This window comes from Periplaneta americana, chromosome 10 (assembly GCF_040183065.1).
Source record: "Periplaneta americana isolate PAMFEO1 chromosome 10, P.americana_PAMFEO1_priV1, whole genome shotgun sequence".
Taxonomy (NCBI): Eukaryota; Metazoa; Arthropoda; class Insecta; order Blattodea; family Blattidae; genus Periplaneta; species Periplaneta americana.
This window is the reverse complement of record NC_091126.1, coordinates 121,010,013-121,029,875: the sequence shown is the minus strand read 5'-3', so window position 1 is coordinate 121,029,875 and position 19,863 is coordinate 121,010,013. Positions and strand designations below refer to the sequence as shown.

Here is a 19,863-nt window from a genome sequence, read left to right as displayed (position 1 = left end):
TATGGTATGTACGAAATATTCAACTTCACACTCGATTTACTAGTTTACTATTCACTCAAAAATACGAGTATACACCATTCACTTTATCTTTGTGTATGATTTAAATAGAAATTATCTAATTTAAGAATGCATGTTATGAGTGTAAACGAGATATATACCGGTACATAACATTTTGCAGTATTATTTATGGCTTTCAAGTTACAGTCTTTTCTTTTTTAGTTTTCGTTTACGTCTTTTGGTGCCATTGATGTCTCCATTATGTCTTTTAATGGCGAAGAGCATTACGATCATATCCGAAACAATAAATTCTGTTCCGGCAGTGGAATAAATATTCTAGCTCCTGAATTCTGTGCGATTCGACGCACAGCTTTCTGCTATCTTCCATTTAAATACATTGTGAAGAGAAATTCTGTTCGATTCGATTCCGCTAAGTGGGAGCGGCCCTTAAGTTCTTGTGAAGCCTTCGTGAAAAAAAAAAAAACAAATGAACCATATCCACTCTTTGATACTTAATTAATTTACTATTGAAAGTTATTGCTGATACAAAATTAAAAAATTAATATGAACGAAGAAAAATTAATAAGTTAAATCTTCTGTAGAATTATCCTCTTTTGAATGACAAAACACAAAAGTATTGTTCGGTTCCACTAGATGTGAGCGGCAGCAGACTTTTCGTTTCGATTCGATTCGGTTCGATTCCACTAAGTGGGATCGGGCCTTAACAGTTCTGAAAAAAAAAATTACATCTTCAGGAACATCAACATTACACGGTTGTTGAAGTAGAGACTTGATGAAATATTGTGTTTTCGTGCCAGACTGTTTCTTTGAAAAATGTTCAACAATCGCGACAATATTTCCAAAAATTCTACGAATGGTTTGTACAGGCATCCCTCTGACAACTGGTCGACATAAGTATCCTCAAAATTTTCTGTAAGTGCACCCAACGTATTTCTAAACTTATTGACGATAAAAACCGATCAATACTTTTCAACATGTCGTCTTCAATTTCTGTTATTTCGGTATTACACTGTCTCTTGTTAAGTCACGAAATATGGTCCCCGTGATCATCGTTCCTTCATCATGCTATCAACGTTGTCAGGTAGGGAACTGATTGATCGGTAATTAGTTTTTATAACCATGATATCACCACTATCATTTCGATCTTTTTTTGCTGCTGTAGACAAAACCACATCATTTTTTCCAAGTAGGTAATTCTGAATCTGTATTTAAATTCCAATGGCGATGTACGACCATGCATTTCTACATTGTATCTCATGAGACTGAAAAAACTTTTCTAGGATATCTTGATTTTGTCGGGTTTTTATTATAATAACCGATCTTGTATTTAATACAGATGTCTTCAAAGAACATTCTTAAAAACTTAATATTCATGAGTGTCCCTTTAAAAAAGGACAAAATGTGTTCTTAGACTTAATCTCATCTTTTGCACTGTTCACTTCATATCGGTAAGTACGGTATGCGCCAAAACAAACAGTACTGCAATTATCGTTCATCTGTTGTCCACGTTTCCCTAGCAACGAAGTATTTATTTATTGCATACAATAGTTTGACATATTGTGAATTCAGTGTTGTGTTGATTTCTCCAATTATTATTATGTTTCTCACAACAGAGGAGGAAGTGTTTATTTTCCAGCGTTATTTCGGTCATATGGAGTGGGGCGTCACGTTAAAGAGCAGTACCAGGAGCGATTGAACAATTCGGCACCATATAACACAACAATGTTAGCTATCGTCGAGAAGTTCCGTCGTACGGGGTCAGTTTTATGTCGCCTTACATGTTGTAATGATTTATCTTGATTTTCAGAGTAGTTTGTAATTTCAGTACTCCGTATGACCGGAAATAATGCTCGATAATAAACATCTTCTATTCTGTTGTGAGAACCATAATTGCAGAAATCAACACAACACTAAATTCACAATATGTCGAACTATTGTATGCAATAAATAAATACTTCGTTGCTAGAGAAACGTGGATAGCAGATTATTTCAGTACTGTTTGTTTTGGCGCAAACTGTATTTTATTTCTGATTTCTAGTTCTAGTCCGCAAGCCACCACTATTTCCCTAGAATCAATTCTTGGCTCTTCAGAATTAAAAACATCGGACCAATCATTCACTAACTTCATGAAACAGGAAAACTCTTCCCATTATTCAGATTTCAATAGTCCCAAGTTCCCTGCTCTTCTTAAAGCGTATGTATTTAACTTTTTCCGTTGAATATGCTTTACGTTCAAATGAAGTTAAGTAATTTTATAAGCAATATTTATGTCTCAAGACCCAGTTTTCTCCATCATCTCCACTTCGTCAGCATTTTCCCGTCAATTGAAAATCCAGAATTCAAGAAATGGTTTCTTATGAATTTAATGAGGTGCGGAGTATTACCGAAAACATACACATTCTGTCCACTAAATGAATTTGAAAAAAAAAATCTCATTAACCTTTAACCTCTTCCCTTACTATATATTTTACCAGTTTTGTGAAAAAAGTGTCTTTTTTTATTTTTGTATAGAGATCATTTAATATTACAGAATCACTGTAAATCACTAATTTTCTTACATACCTAAAAAATCACTATGAAATGGACATACATTAATACCTGAATTATTATCCCGAGTTATCTCGTGCACCTTGATTCTAGCTCTGGTAGTTGTCCCACTTTGATTTTCTCCTGAACTAATTATCAACTTATGTTTTTTTATGAATTAATTTATGAGGTACAATGCCAGTGCTGTTATCAAGGTGTTAAATGTTGCTTGTCGTGTGATAGACCCGAAAGCAGGGTTTTACGCACAGTGGCATATTGCATTCCGGATAGTAGCATCTGCTCTTGTGTCGAATTTGATAGAATTATTTTCAGCATTCTGTGAACACTTATTAGCATGCCGAATCGTCTCCTCGAATATAATGTTGATGAGGTCATTATCAAAGAATAATTTTAAAAATTGAGAATTATCGTTACCAGAAACAATGTTAAAATTTCAGGGAATGGGGACCTCGGAGGTGCAGAAGAAGTGGTGCCAGATGTCTTCTATTCAAACCACTGTCGAAAAGACGCGACTCAACTGATCTGAATCTGTATATTGGTCTATAACTTCGTCTTCTGATACCGATGTTTCATTTCCTAAACTTCTACAGGAATATATTCCTGATCAAAAGTTTCGGAATCACTAACTTGATCCATCTTAACACAAAACAGCACAACAAAACACTAAACACAAACAGAAACCGGCAAAACTAACTAGCATCTACTCACTACTGTGTGTGAATGCTATATGAGCATAGAATTCCACTCGCAAGGAAGAAGTACAAAACACACCACCAGATGTAGCAATATCACTAACTTCTGTAGCCATCTAGTCAGGAAAAGGTTAATGGAAGGATGGAAACGTATATATTCGGGATAATAATCCTTAACAGCGAAAATGGACTCAAACGAGTTAACTCGGGTTAATAAATTTTGACACAAGTTAGCAACCCGAGTTAACTCGGGTTAATCAGGGAAGTGGTTAATTGATTCCATAAGCTTCTGTTGCCACACCTTAAGTAACAAATAATGATCACAATATTATGACCAGTACTATCCAACTGAATTATTATGTTAAAAACAAATTTTTCGTTAATTTGTACTCGTACTGATAATATATAGACTACTTCTAACTTTTAAATAAACCACGTACCTCAATTACCTGAACAAATTTTGAGAGATGCAGAAGTCTCGTTTTTTGCATCATATTCATATTGCAAGTGCAGTGCACTTTTTATTTCAAATAAAGAATGAGGTTCTTTGAGTAGAATTTAATTTTCATTATTCGTATTAAAATAATAATACATACACCATACACTCATGTATGCATATATACAGACTGCGCCTGAAACGCCGTCCATTTCTTGAACTTATAATGTAATAGGCCTACACTCGCATGTCTCACGTATCATGTTAGATGCATTTTGAAGGATTTTCAAGTTGGTAAAAGTTATATACAATTACGGTTTATTTTCTTGTATGTTTACTGTAATATTTTCGCCATAGTAATGTTCTGCTGTTAATGGTCATTGTCTGCTATTAAATCATAACCTTTAGTTAAGGGTGGGTTTTTTGTTGAATTTAAACTGCATTAAATGTTTCTAATAAGGTACACAACTATTTTATTGTCTTTGTACTGGTTCACACATTTATTTATTAAATGTAATTTCTTTTTGTGTTGGTCTTCCTGCCTCTCCCTCTGCGTTTAGTTTCACTGCAGGTTGGTGAGTACTAACAAAAACTAGCAAGGTTAATTTCTTTATCCCTCGAGCTCAGTTGATCTTCTCTCTGAGCGTATGCAGTGGAAAAGGCGCCGCTGTTTATTCTGTGCACTCGTCGCAGCATCTGCGGTGTCACATTACGGCAAGCAGCGATGATGTCTCTGCGTAGGTCCTCAATGTCATGTGGTCTGGTGTGATAGACCGCTATCTTTACGTATCCCCAGAGAAAAAAATATACGAGTGTGAAGTCAGGATATAGGTCTTCCACAGCCTATCCATTGTCATGGATAGGAAAAGTCGAGAAATCCCCGCATTCTTATATCATAATGTTGGGGTACACAATTCATCTGTATCCAATGGGATGTTACCAGCTGCAGTGGGATATCAACTAAATGATCGCCGTTCGTTAGTTCAGTCTACAGGAGTTCTAAGACACAGTCTCCAGTAACAGCAACGTCCAGGAAGACTGAACCAGTGAGATGATACCCTAGGATACGTACCGCATATTAAACTTCTGGGTATGACGTTTACGGACCCAACGAGGATTGTGATCTGCCCAGCAAACCATGTTGTGCCGGAGTACGATTCCAGTGTTTGTGAATGTACACTTAGCGGCAAAAAGAATGGGCCGGCCAACAATTTCTAAGTTCCAGAGACGTACATTGCGCATGCTCGTCTCGTCAACGCCATAGTTCACTAGGTAACACATAATTAAACCATTTAAATTTGCTGTATTTTGTTTAAGAAGCTAAAATATGTAATAAAATCAAATGGCGGGTTGATTCTAGATGCATCAGGGCCCTTGAAGAGTGAAATAATAATAAAATTGATAAATACAAAATCGACCGGAGCGAATATGAACAGGAAAACCATGTATTATGCCGAACTGACATAAACAGTTGCAGTAGCGTAAGTTGTTACGGCATTGGTATATTGAACACGTTAGTAGGCCTACTAGTAGCTCAAGGTTCTAATCTCCCCCAATCTTCTTTTTTTTTATTAAAAATTTGCCATCATATGTGTCTCGCAAAGCTATAATTATGTGGCGATATGTCTTAGAATATGCCCAAACTCTAATAAATAATAAACCTCCCTCTCTCTTTCAAGCAATACTGATTTCTGTTAATATAACTTTCTGTCTCGTCATTGCGCTTGAAGATGGCACAGAAACAATAACTCATTGCCCTGGTTCCGACAGGACTTCGATTGGAGAAATGTCATTTTCTCCGACGAGGTAATTGTCTCCAATAGCAATGATAGTACTGCCCTAGTTTATTGTATGAATGACCACCGATACGCTTCGCGTGAGTGTCGCGTGTTGGGGGTGGATGTCATACGATGGGGCAGGACTTCTGGAACGCATCCACGGTCTGTTTGCGGCAGAAGTCTACGAACACATTTTGGCAAATGTAATGATCCCTTCCGCCCGAAAACGATATCCAGAAGGAACACTTTTCTTCCGGCAGGATAATCATCCGATACACACCGCCAACCGGATTCAAAGATGGTTTACGAGGAGGCGTGATGTCGACCCAGTCGACTGGCCTCCAAATTCACCAGATATGAATCCGTTTCAAAATTTGTGGGCTGCAGTCAAAAGGATCCTACGCTCTAATTGGGCAGAACAACCACCCGTTCGGACACCTGAGGAATTGTGGGACAGAGTTCTAGATGCGTGGGAGGAGATGGCCAAGAATTTAGACCTGTTCCATAATCTTGTGGACTCCATGCCGCGCAGAATGAGGGCAGTTGTTGACGCAGGTGGTTTGTGGACGAGATACTAGTCCCCACCACAGCCTTGTTTTGTTAATATATTAACAAATTGTTTGTTTTTGTTAATTTAGTTATTTATTTGTGTTTCATATGCCTCCGTTTTTTTAGGATGTGAAACAAGTTTTTTTGTTTATACAGGCCAGGTCTCACCTATTAATAGCCCACAGATGATGGGCAATAATATGTTTACAAGGCAGGCATAACGAAGTTTGTTAACAAATGCCATTTCACATTTAAACTAATAAATTAAGTAAAAGTAAAAAAAAATAATAATAATTTTACCGTACTAGGAGGCAAACTCACAACCTGTGGCACGGATGTCACACTTCTTACCACTGGGCCACACACTGCTCGTAAGGTTTATTACATTATAGACGGTGACTTTCAATGAAGAGACACCACAGCAATGCCTTGCAGTGGGTTACGTTTACACGAGTGAACCGCGCGATAGAACTTAGCATTTCTATCGACCAAGAGTCTTTTTGCCGCTAAGTGTACTTTCATCAGACCAAAGTACTTGCGTAATGAAATCTAGCTGTTTAAGAAATCGTACCATCTCATTATAATAGGTTACTCTGGTGTGAAAGTCATTTCCGCCAACTCTTGTAGCAACTGAAGTTGTTTAGAATGCCACTTACTCGCTGTTTCCTTAGAGGATTCGATGATGGACTCTTTAAAGATTCCTATGTCCGCTGCAGCCTGTCTAATGCCAATATGAGAGTTTTCCGTAAATAGAGCCGGACTATCTTCTTCGCATCATCAATAATAGGCCTTATTTTCGGTGCACAGATGAATCTTAATAGTTTCGTACGTCCATCAGTCAAATGTCTAGTCATTAATAGAGCATTTTCTTGAGAATTACCTGGTAGGACACCGTAGAATATTATGTGAATCGATTCATCATAAGCCCTCTAAAACCTCTCAATTGAATGGAAATGCTTTTCATTCAATGACTTGAGAATAGGCCTATGCCCAATGTGCATGTTTAAACTACATTCTCCTGGTTCAGATCAGAGCCACAAATTTCCATTTTTTCTGTGTTAAAGAGATTTGTTCTTAAGTATATAAAATAACAAAATTATATCTTGACGAATCTTAGAAAATGTAATGAGCGTTTAAAATTACGCATTCTGCTCTAGCGAGAAGAGATAACATTTTCTGATACCGAAATATTAAGTGAACTAAAAGATAAGTTAGTAAATAAACAACTACATATGTAACTCTGAAATGCAAATGTAGTATCTCTCATTATATCATCATAAACAATGAAGAAAAAAGTGCTTATTTTACTTTAGCTTTTATAGTAGATTCAAGTACGCAATGCGACCATTGCAACAGCTTTTCACAGAGCCTACTTATCGTCATAATAAAAATTAAGCCCTTATACTATGTTGCTTGTTTTACTGAAATCTCTAAATCCGTTCTTTTCTTGTAAATAAGTCGTGAACAGAGCTAATTTAAACCTAAAATATACTGGATTTGAAGGAATTAAAGTATTTTGAGCCGTGTACATCTCGAACGACGCGATTCGAACTTTATCAAGATGGACGATCAAGAGATCATGAAAGTTTCCAGTAAATGTGTTTTATTCGCATGTTATTACAAGTCAAATGCAGTATTCTTTCAATGGTATGAGTTAACTGTTACCAAACTGTAATGTTCTGAACTGAAGCCTCTACAGAATTTAAGTGGCACTAATCTCCTACATAAGAAAAAGGAGTTCTCAGATAATGTACAGTACAGCAAAGACATTTCTTCAGCATTTCCACGAGACATTTTATGTATGCGATCGGTACTTAGTAATGAGATTTCAAAAGTGACAACAATCAGTGAACTGGTCATTCTTCTTATAGTGAAAAACTTCCTTCCATCCTGTTTTAAGGAATGTTGTACAGCATTGGTATTGTTTCTGACCATTTCTGTTACAACTGCCAGTGTGGAGCTTTAATTTTCCAAACTTAAAATAATAAAAGGCTACCGGTATCTGAAAAGCACCATGGATCAGGAAGATTGAAAGGTTTAGCACTTCTATTCATCGAGCAGGAACTATATTTTGAAGATGTACCGTCATTTTCCATAACTATGGTTTTGGAGCACAATTATGGTCCACGATACAACCATTCAAATGTTGTACTCCATAACGTAGTACCTCGTTTATCTATACTTTTTGCTGTACTGTAGTTTGAAGTCAAGTCACTGCAGCTATCTATGAACGGTCTATGTTACTTGTACAATGTTCTTTGAATGGTTGTATCGTGGACCATAGTTGTATTCCAGGACTATAGTTATGGGAAATGAGGGCACCGTAATAGATAGCCATGCCGAGGTCAAAGTAAGAAGAAATGAGTTTTATGGTACCGGTATGAAAAATGTTATACATATACAATTCTGAATATCTGTCTTGTAAAATTGTTTTTAAATTATGGTTTATTTAACGACGCTCGCAACTGCCGAGGTTATATCAGCGTCGCCGGTGTGCCGGAATTTTGTCCCGCAGGAGTTCTTTTACATGCCAGTAAATGTACTGACATGAGCCTGTCGCATTTAAGCACACTTAAATGCCATCGACCTTGGTCAGGATCGAACTCGCAACCTCGAGCACAGTATTTCAGCGCTATACCGACTCTGTCTTGTATATAAATTGTATTTAGAGTTACATATTCCTAATATGCGCGGTATAGAAATTATTAAGATATTATAAAACATTTAAGGATCTTCGTTTGTAGAACTCCAAAGTAGTGGGCGATCCCAACTTAAAACTTTTCCAGGAGCCTCCAAGCCTCTAGTTACGCCACTGACAGCTAAGTATGCGTTTAAAATACACAATTACAATAATTTTGATTAGTATGTGTGCAAGCTTTGCTGACTAAAATCTATACCCATATAGGCCATAAGCATAATAATTATTAATTATTAAGGATGCAACTAAGGTGTGTTTAAGGATCCTCAAAGTATGTATTAAAATTCTAATCTAAATTTTATCCCAAGTAGGTATTTTCCCTCTTTACCGAATTGTGGAGAAGTCAAAGTACTTTTAATCGATCATTATGATAATGCTTTTGCTCATATAACTTTAGTGCTGTCCCTGGTCCAAGGTTTAGAGTAGAATGTAGCATACAGTAATGTAAAATTTGGTATCAATTTAAAGAGAAAATAATTTAATTATTGAACACAAAATAGCGTGATACCTTTACATAACAGAACTTAAATAATAGTCTTAAGCACAGTCCAACTGTTATTTGGTAGGATTTATGCGTCTCACATATAGAACCGTTTATACTCATATTCCAGTGGCACCATTTAGTTTTCCTTCTTTAATTTGGCATAAATTAAATCCGAAAATATCTAGTTTTGACTACTCATAATCCTCATATTCGTGAAGCTAGCATCATCGGACCTCCACTTACAATAATAACAAAGGATAGTATACTGACAGAATACAAACGCGCAAACTGTAGACGGAATTGCAATCCATGATTTTGATTGTCATGCATGGTTAAAGCTGCATTAATATAAACGAAATGTTGATACCTATTAATCTGAGAAAAATTCGTTCCTGCGCCGAGAATCGAACCCGAGACCTCTCAGCTCCCCGGTGCAGGAACGATTTTTTCTCAAATTAATAGGTATATACATGTTGACTACTAACAAAAAAGAGCAGTCTTGATTATTCAATGAGGATGGCAAGACCTCATATATGAATATATGTATGTAAATGAAATGTGTTGACTGCGTTATGATAAAAAAAACTGTATAAAGTGACGAGGAGTCAGAAACAGTTTTTGTGTCAAAACTACAGCTAACGCCTACCATATAGGCAAAATCGTGAATTTTGTTGCATTACTGTAGACCTACTTTTCCCATACTTCACGAGTATTAGTCAGCATTGTAGCAAACCAACGAGAAAATCCACCACTTATAAATTAAATTAAAAAGATTTTAAGGCCGTTGAATTACTGATCTGATTCACAAGTAGATAACTGTTAATGCCTCATATCGAAACCTCCCTTCAAACTGGGCACGCAGATTTCTACAGGAAATAGACAAACATGAAGCTGCCATACCAACTGTAAAGTTATGGACACTTACTTAGAGTGTTGCTTTAAAAATAACGACGATTGTCTGGAGGAAGTACCTGAGTCGCCACCCGCCTGAATGCATAGGCCTACTCTTTAATTTCGCAAAACTCAATTAATTTTGGGCAGCTATTTTTTGTACCTCCCTATCTTGTGTGAGGTCTAATACAATGTGCGCAGTTTGAGGCAAGGTTTCGATAATAATAGTTCACAATTCCCTATTTATTGAGCATGGATATCAAAAGCTCAGAGGGTAGTGATACAGTTGAAGCTTACCCAAGCGCCTGCCCATATGTTGGAGCCCATCTTGAATATGGGCAGCGAGATGAGGAAAAAGATGCCCGCCACCAGCTGCACTATGCCGGCGCCGACGTACACGAGGTTCCACAGCAAATGGCACGCGGCACATACTCTGCCGGGAACGCACATCAGCGGGCCTGCTGCATTAATAAACAGTGTTAAAATAAAACAATATATGCTATTTTCTTTTATAAAAGTCTTAATTCCCGTCATTTCCCATATCCAAAGGTCCATTATTGAGAGAAAAGATCAGTACCTAGTTATATCATACGTATTCCACTGTGAATCGTAACATTTTATGGTATTGTTGTTGTTGTTGTGTAATCAACTGTCCGAAGACAGATCTGAATCTCGCAATTGATACCAACAAGGTACCACTTATGTAAGCCTGCCTTACATATCTCACGAAAATACGGGACATTTTTACTATCAACGATTTCTTATGGAAAATAAAGTTAGTAGTTATAGCGGTTTCAGAATAAGAAGGCACATGGCCTAAGCCAATTGAGTGCTAGCAACAGTTCGACGTTGTCACACAGTGCACGGTGCACGAGAAGTGGAAGACAGAGACAACAGATAAGGACAGAACATATCAGTTGCAGATGCTCGCTGAACGAGCGGGTCCAGACCTGTTTCTTCATTGTGTGTAATGTTTAAATATAATTATTCTTACTGAAGTAATTCTCATCTCAATTTTTATACTTCTTCACTTCATAGATCAGTAGCTCTTGGAGTCACTGACTTGCGAAATAAAGTGACAGATATGTAGAAATTTACTTTGCTAATGTCTGAGAAAGAATGTTTTAATTCTTACTCAGACTTCCTTGTACAGTAAAACTGAATTTATTATTGTTTATTTCTCCAGAGGAAAGATAAGGTACAGTTTGTTTGTAGGAGCAGCCTAAGAATCTAGCAATAACAAAACGAAAACATATCTGTAGATACGTAATTTATATTGATATTGAAGTTGGAAAGTATTTTATTTTTCCTCCGTTAAATGAAGCCTATATAATTTAATTTAATTCTCTAGCTTATACATACCTAGGGGTCCAGGGTTCTACATTCTGGTTACGAATCTGGCTATAATGCAACGTAATCATAATGTGTGTTCATATATAATTCAGTACTCATACTGGAACTGTAGATTATTTTATTTTTCTTTGTTAAACTAAGTCTATCTGATTTTATTTTATCATATAATTTTTACATATCTAGAGGTCCAGTGTTCCATATTCTGGCTAAGAATCCGGCTATAAGAATATAAGCATATCTGTTCATATGTAGGCCTAATTCAGTACTCATAATGAAACTGAAAATTACTTTCTTTTACTTTGTTAAATCAAGTCTATCTAATTTAATTTAATCCTTAAGCTTATACCTACCTAGAAGTCCAGTATTCTATGTTCTATCACTCTGGCCAGTGGCAATATAAACTACGAGTGAAGGTAGTTGTACAGAAGCGAATATGAAAACCGTAATCCAAGAATATCGTTAATATATTGAAGATAAAATTGTATATTAGAAAAAAATCACATAAAGTGTAATATATATAACGAAAGGTTTTTAAAATAGAAATTGAGTTTTGGAATATTATAAAATCTCCTCGTTCCTAACATGCCTGTATTTATTTTAAAAGTGAAATGTAGTTAATGTGCTTCATTTTATAAAGTTTTCTAATGCTTTTAAGAGAAGAATATTGTTAATTCTCTTCGTATAATTCATGGAAAAAGAGCCAGGAGTGTTTATGTTTACAATATCATCCAAGTATCTCATATGTTTATGCATTATTTCATCTTATACCATGTATAATATTCCAATGAAAAGTGAAAATCGTACCTATGGTTATTCTCAGCTTTCTTCTTCTTTCCACGTTCTATTATAATGGCACTGCTAACACATACTTCTAATGTATTTCAAATATCGTATGCTGAAGTAATACACGGTTCTGAAAATTGTACAAATAATGAACACGTTTGTTTGCGTTATTTTCCAGGAGAGGTAAATTCAAGTATACCACATATTTTAATTGTCTCTTTTTCCTGTCCGAGAATATGAGATAACGTATGTACTTCTAAACCACACGTCTCTGCAGTGAGATTCTTTGTTCTTGAAGAACTGACACGCACTGCATCATAAGTTAGTCCTTTAAAAAAGTTGTATACAAAAAATCCATACTCCTCGCTTGTGAGTGTTGGACTATCCCTTTGCGTATAACAGATGAAACACCAGAGCCAATTGCAATCCCTTCAAGAGACATTGTTACGGTAAGTTACACATCACACAAGAGAAAACATCCACATCTGAATTTGAAAATAAACAGATTATATCTTCGTTTACAGAGACGGAATTCAGAGCAAAATATGTTCTATGGTGTAGGTTGGATATCTCTGTTTAGTCTTAAAGCGATAACACGCCAGCCAGTTGACATACAACTGCCATTCGTGTACTGTTAGATTCAGAATTCGGAGCTCTATCGAATGGCATAGCTTAAAATTCATTCCTAGCCATAAGTATTGTGCGCGCAAGAAATAAACTAATACGCGACGCTTCAGCGAGACTGCGCGACGATTTAACTAGGCAACACCGCTTCACTGTCACTGGCTAGTCGAGCTAGACCAAGAGGAGTATATTTCTACTCATCTTGAGCTAGACCGGCCTGAACTAGCTCCGCCTTATATGCCTTCTTATTCTGAAAGCGCTCTAATGAGAAATGTACTGAGATTGAAACAAGAGAGATAACAAAAGGAAGAACACTTTTGCCTTTAAACAGTGTTCATTCGTGTCAATTTCTTTATGTCACTTGACAGTATTTTGCACTTATCTTCTTGTCTAAGAGTACCCTTCATTCATAGTTCATTCATCAAACATTTGCAAACATTTATACAAATAAAATTTTCAACACTAATTTATGAAGTGCCTCCAGATATGGAGGGTAGCTGTGAATATATTGAATAAGCAGTCGCGGACAGACGATGAGGGGTGGTCCTCCAGCTTGGGGGTTGGGCGAAGTGCTAACAACCCATCACCGTAAAAACAGCTTGTCACGAAACCTTCAAATAAGTATAGAGTGTTAGTTGGGAGGCCGGAGGGAAAAAGACCTTTGGGGAGGCCGAGACGTAGATGGGAATGGATTTGAGGGAGGTGGGATATGATGATAGAGACTGGATTAATCTTGCTCAGGATAGGGACCAATGGCGGGCTTATGTGAGGGCAGCAATGAACCTCCGGGTTCCTTAAGAGCCAGTAAGTAAGTAAGAAAGTAATTTATGAAGTAAACATCAGAGAAATTATTGATTTTTACATTATGAAATAAAGTTTGATTAAAAAGCGGGACTTTTACGCGTCCCGACAACAATTATAGGGAGACCGGACATCTAGGCCAAAAAAGGAGACTTCCGTCTTTTACGGGACGTATGGTAAGCTTGCACTTATGAGGCAACTAAGCCATGATAGAGGGTAGCGCATAGCAAATTCCCCATTTTCTAATCTATGTCCTGGGAAAATATGAAGCCGTGCTGTTGGTAATACCTTATCAATAGAAAAGAGGAACGATGCAGTTTTGTTTGGTATGCGTCTGCGTCAGAAGCAAGAGGGCTCTAGCCCAAGAGGACTATACAGAGTGTTTAAAAAATATGGGGCATAATTTCAGGTATATATTTCCCACATGTAGACAATCAAAATAGTTCATTACAACATGTGTCCGGAAATGCTTTATTTCCGAGTTATAGTCTTCACAACATTGAAATTCACCGGAACGTTTTTCTTTCCGCAGGTCGTTGCCGTCAAAGGAGACATTAAGAGGCCACTCTGACAGTTCATTCCGAGGCGAAGGTTACATTCAGTGTTGTGTAGGCGTTAGACTGTGCGACATGTATTCAAATCAAGAGCTGGCAGAGATACACTTCATGTACGGTAAGGCGGACGGCAATGCTGCGCTGGCTCGTCGTTTGTACCAGGAGAGGTACCCATAGCGACAATGTCCAGATCGGAAGACATTTGTACGTCTCCATTACCGTCTGTGGGAGTATGGAAAATTTAACTCTCCTGGTTTGGGAAGGGGACGACCAAGATCTACAACTCCAGAAGTACAGGAGGAGATTCTGGAGGCTGTGAACATGACTCCTTCTATCAGCACACGAAGGGTAGCGTTGCAAGTCAATGTTCCTCATACGACTGTCTGGAGACTGTTGAAAGAGTATCAATTGTATCCTTATCATTTGCAACGTGTATAGGCCCTGTCACCAGCAGATTAACCTGCACGAGTTAGGTTCTGTCAGTGGTTCTTGCAGCAGTGTGGTGTAAATCCGAACTTTCCTGCCTTAGTATTATTTACAGATGAAGCACAGTTCACACGAGATGGCATAACAAATTTCCACAATCAGCATGTATGGGCGTATGAAAACCCACGTGCAACTGTTCCATCTCATCACCAGGTGCGGTTCTCCCTCAACATGTGGGCCGGTATCATTGGTGATAGATTAGTTGGACCCCATGTACGGTACTTGTAAACAGACTTACGGGGCAGGCGTACACAAACTTCCTGGAAAACACCATACCTCATGTTTTAGAAGACACTCCACTGATCAATCGTCAACACATTCACTTCTTGCATGTTGGCGCTCCTGCACACTTCAGTCGTACGGCTCGCCGGTACTTGGATCGAAGGTTTCCTGATCGATGGATAGGTAGAGGTGGCCCAGTTGCTTGGCCTCCATGCTCACCTGATCTGAACCCTCTCGATTTCTACTTGTGGGGCCATTTAAAATCATTGGTTTATTCGTCTCCGGTGCCTGATTTGGAATCCCTTCGGAATCGAATTGTGGCATGTTCTGAGGACATACGCAATACTCCTGGAGTTTGGGATCGTGTTCGCAGGTCAATGAGACATCGATGTGAGGTCTGTATTCAAGCAGGAGGTGGACATTTTGAACATCTTCTGTAATGACAACGACCTGCGGAAAGAAAAACGTTCCGGTGAATTTCAATGTTGTGAAGGCCATAACTCGGAAATGAAGCATTTCCGGACACATGTTGTAATGAACTATTTTGATTGTCTACATGTGGGAAATACATACCTGAAATTATGCCCCGTATTTTTTAAACACTCTGTATATTATATTTAATTCCTCTTGCTCTAGCCCTCTTGGTCAGAAGCAATGGAGCGTTGGTCAGTGGCAAATCGTGTTGCAGTTGTGCGTTTCTTCCACGAGACTAGGTCTGTTGTGACAACGCAGACGAGATTTTGCGTTCACTTCAATGTGTCAAGGCGCGATGAGATTCCTTCACGGAAAACAATTACGCAATGGATGAGTAAGTTTTAGCCAGTGTTAGTGTCGTAGACATTAAACATGGACCGCCTAAAACAGTGACAACACTAAAGAATGTGGCTCGAGTGAGACAAGCTTTTGAACGTAGTCCGAGTCATTCAGCTCGTAAACAAGCAATATTGGGTCTTTCTCGAAGGTCTTTGGGACGCATACTAGGTGAACTCAAGTTTCGCCCATAAAAAATTCAAGTGACTCAAAACCTTCTTCCTATAGAGCGGCCAACAAAAGTTAACTTTAGCAACATCATGCTTAACATGATATGGGAAAACTCAGATGTGGTACATTACTCATGAGTGACGAAGCCATCTTCCACTTGGACAGTTACGTTAACAAACAGAATATGAGGTACTGGACACCTAATAATCACAAGGAAATCATTGAAAAATCATTCCAGTTTCATTACACGCTTGCGATAATGCGTGGACTGTAATGGAGGCCATCTTGAAGATATTGTTTTCAAGAAATAAGTTTGTGACATGAGGTAAATAAATGGCATGTTCCATACTTTTAATTGGTACATTTATTATTTTCCTCTCCCTTCTCAGTCATTAAATATAAGACTCCAAAACTAGGGAACTTGCTATGCGCCACTCTTTATAATGCTAGGGTGGCTAATTCCTTTTTCCCTCCATTGCATACATCGCTGACTAGTCGCATTATACTTTCTAATTTAAAATTATGAATCATTATTTAAGTTAATTACTGTATTACAAACATTTGTTTTATTATATACATAGATTGAATATTCATGTTAGATTGTTACTGTTCTTGCAGTAGCTATAATAAATCGTTAAATGTTGTAATATAATTTAAATTTCGTGTCTGTATTTAAATCCTCCGCCTTACTGAATTGCAGTGAATTGCAGTAAAATCCGTGAATTAATAAGTATGCTATGCCTTTGAAAGAAAACGTTTCAATTTTAGAACCTGAATTAATTTAATGATGATATGTTACTTTGAAAAAGAGTATCGTTTAGTGTACAATGCTGTGTAATTCATTTCAGATAAAATGTTATCCTATATAGTAGGCCTAACTATAATATAAATAAAACCATAATTCTTTAGGGTCCACTTATAAAAAATACTCTCATTCTAATAATGCCGTTTTCGGTATTGTATAATTTCCTTCAATAAAATTTTGTTGAAGATGTTACATGGGGTTGTTATGTTGTTCTCGGTAGAGTAATAGATAACTCGCCGAGTTTCGAGTGTTTATACCTGACCGAGGACAATGGATTTTGTACGGGCGACATAAGTTCTTACTGTAAATTCCTTCGGGAAAGGAATAAAAATGGGAGGCCGTGTCGTTGATTTATGTCACGTAGAAGAAATCTTTACCCTAAGCTAGAGAGCTTCAGGTAAAATATCACTTACGTCAAAATTGAACTTTTGATGTAGCACAAGTCTTGTGACTTGTCCACAAACCGCCAATAATTCATACCACTCATGGGTTTTTTTTACTAGGTAGTACGTGCTGAGGTTATCATGTTGTTAGACAACAGAATAGTGGGAAAGTAAAAATATAATTATGTGTCTGAAGCTATCTTCTGTGATAATTGGTAAAATATTTTTAGAAATGCATTATGTTGTTTCAATGCAACAGATTCACGTATAAATATAAAGGCTATGTATACGTTCTAAAAGCACCAGTTAATAAGGAGATCCTGAATTGATGTGTAATATCCACATAGCGACCGTGAACAATATACTATAGCACAGGTTTAGCCTGCATTATGTTTTACGTATCATCCATTCGTATCTCTCTTACAGATTAAAACACACGAGTTAAGATGAGAGTGAGTGTCACTTTAATTTCTTTAAGATGGAGCCAAAAGACTGTTATCACATTTGTCTAAATCATGACTGCTGTATGATGTCTTCTGCGTTTTCTTCTGGTCAAGATTTAGTTCTTAAGATCTGTTACGGTGTAACTTGAAACTTTGAGAACAGAGTTTTGTTTGTAAGCGTTTCAAGGCTGCCCTTGTGACAGACATCAGATTGTGTTTTTAAGTTACTCTGAGGTTTCATTCTATGATTAGTGTAATTTTAGTTGGTGTAGGAAATTTTATTTTCACAATACAATGCATTTTAGTATTACAAAAGTTAATTAAAATATAATTCAAAGTAATAATTTTATGTAACAATAATTATTTAACAAAATTGTATTTATCTTCATAAAACGCAAATAACTATTGAAAAACTATGTATTGTTCTTTAAATGTAAATTTACCGCAAATAGATATACATTCATTCACCTTCTAACTTTGTTGTACTTAAAAAAAATTTATTGTATGTAGCCGCAGCCTAAATTAGAAACACTGCATTCCTTGAAATGATCATTACTGTCGTATTTCACTTTAAAGATGTTAATGTTGCCATCAACATTTGTGGGATACCACAAAACATACCAAGACTTAAGAAAACTGATGTTGTCCTTTATGACCGTAAACATTCCGTGGACCCAAGTACATTATGTAAATTAGCTCACTCTAAAAAAATAGGTAGATACTTAATAAATGAATGAATATATATATATATATATATATATATATATATATATATATATATATATATATATATATATTGTAAGCGCGTCAACTGACACTTAACAGTGAATGTACTACCACAGCCTAGTATATACAGTCACGAAGCTCAATACATAGTAAATGTGCATCCATAGATAGTATAGTTGCTAACCACTAGGATCGCTAATATCGCCTCATTACAAACAATGCGAAATAGTACCGGCACAATCTATTGTTCCTACCACCCTCACAACTCAAGCTTCGTGACTGTATATACTAGACTGTGGTACTACCGTAAATTTAATTGAAATTGCACATATTTTACAATAATAGTTCACAACAGGCAGGCAGGCAGGCAAAAACAGGCTTTTTGAAAGAACTTCTCCATTTCCAAGATACAAGTATATATGAAAACAAGATGTTACGACGGTTGAATATACATTTGCCAAGGTTATTGACCAGTGAATTGTCAATCGTGATGATTACAACGAATAAATTTCCTCTTCCTTACCTGTTGGCCAAGATGGATCAACCCGTCAACAATTATACAGATATTCTGAAGAAACTCTTTTTGAATAAACTACCAACATTGGTGCCTTCCCTCGCTTTTTTAAAATAAAGTTATAAATTTGTGACGTTCCTGGAGCCACAGCACTGAAAACGTGCTCGAGATTACAGCAACATGAAACGGATCCCTGTATCAAGGACGGATTTCGCGAACTGAGCCATGTGCGTTCTCAACGTGACATAGTGCTTCGTTCTAGGATAGGAAGTGGAATTGCTCACTTCCTCCAGGCTTGATGCAACACGTTCGGAACGGAGTGTGATCTAATGGTGTTGGGAACTTTCTGAGAAGTTGCGCAGTTCCCTGTGCCATGTCGCAGGTCACCCTTGTTTAACCTTTGCATAGCGCGGTGTTAAGTGGGTTGACTCATCCTCAATCATCTCTCGCCCATCTGAGAGATCTCTCATTAACCGAAAAAGAACATTGCAGCTAGTACACATATAAAATATCTCGATGTGTTACGAACATACAGTACACCACGTCAAAGGGTGTTTTAGTTCACATCAGAGGAATAAATTATGTGTGTATGTGTGTGTGTGTGTGTATGTGTGTGTGTGTCCAGTCCTCATTAGCTCATCGAAGCATAAATCCTGAACAGAAATATATTAACTATTAAACAACACAGATGAAAGTAGGCTTACATATCTTGGAGTAACATTTGATAACAAAATCACACGACAATCTCACACTTCTAAGATAACCACCCGCAGTATAACCCGATTAAATTTAGTAAAGGGGTTTGCTGAAAGCAGGTGGGGCTTCTCCAGATCAACATTAAAACTTACATATAAGCTCTGTCATGACATATTGCACTGAAGTATTAATAATGGCAAATAATCAAATCATGAATAAACTAGAATTAATACACAATCAGGCACTTCGTCTTAACACCGGAGGAATAAACACCTCACCCATAGTTGCAATGCTTCTAACCGGAAATAGTAAACTTCATTCATTAATCGAAGAAAAGAATTTAGTTCTTTATGAAAAACTTTAAGATTGCCATGTAGTGAATAGTGGAACATGTATGAA

General features: G+C 37.0%; 1 protein-coding gene across 9 annotated transcripts in view; it reads right to left on the bottom strand.

Moving 5' to 3' along the window:
• LOC138707985 (uncharacterized) overlaps window positions 1-19,863 on the bottom strand; it is a 77,149-nt gene that overhangs the window by 33,994 nt on the left and 23,292 nt on the right. For 6 of the 9 annotated variants that reach the window (XM_069838079.1, XM_069838073.1, XM_069838080.1 and 3 more), the window contains exon 2: window positions 10,391-10,554. In XM_069838079.1, coding sequence (XP_069694180.1) covers window positions 10,391-10,543 — 153 coding nt within the window. In that variant the 5' untranslated portion in view covers window positions 10,544-10,554. Of the gene's footprint in view, window positions 1-10,390; window positions 10,555-18,777; window positions 19,011-19,863 lie in introns of those variants that run through there. The other 3 variants (XM_069838075.1, XM_069838078.1, XM_069838076.1) reach the window with 3 other exon arrangements.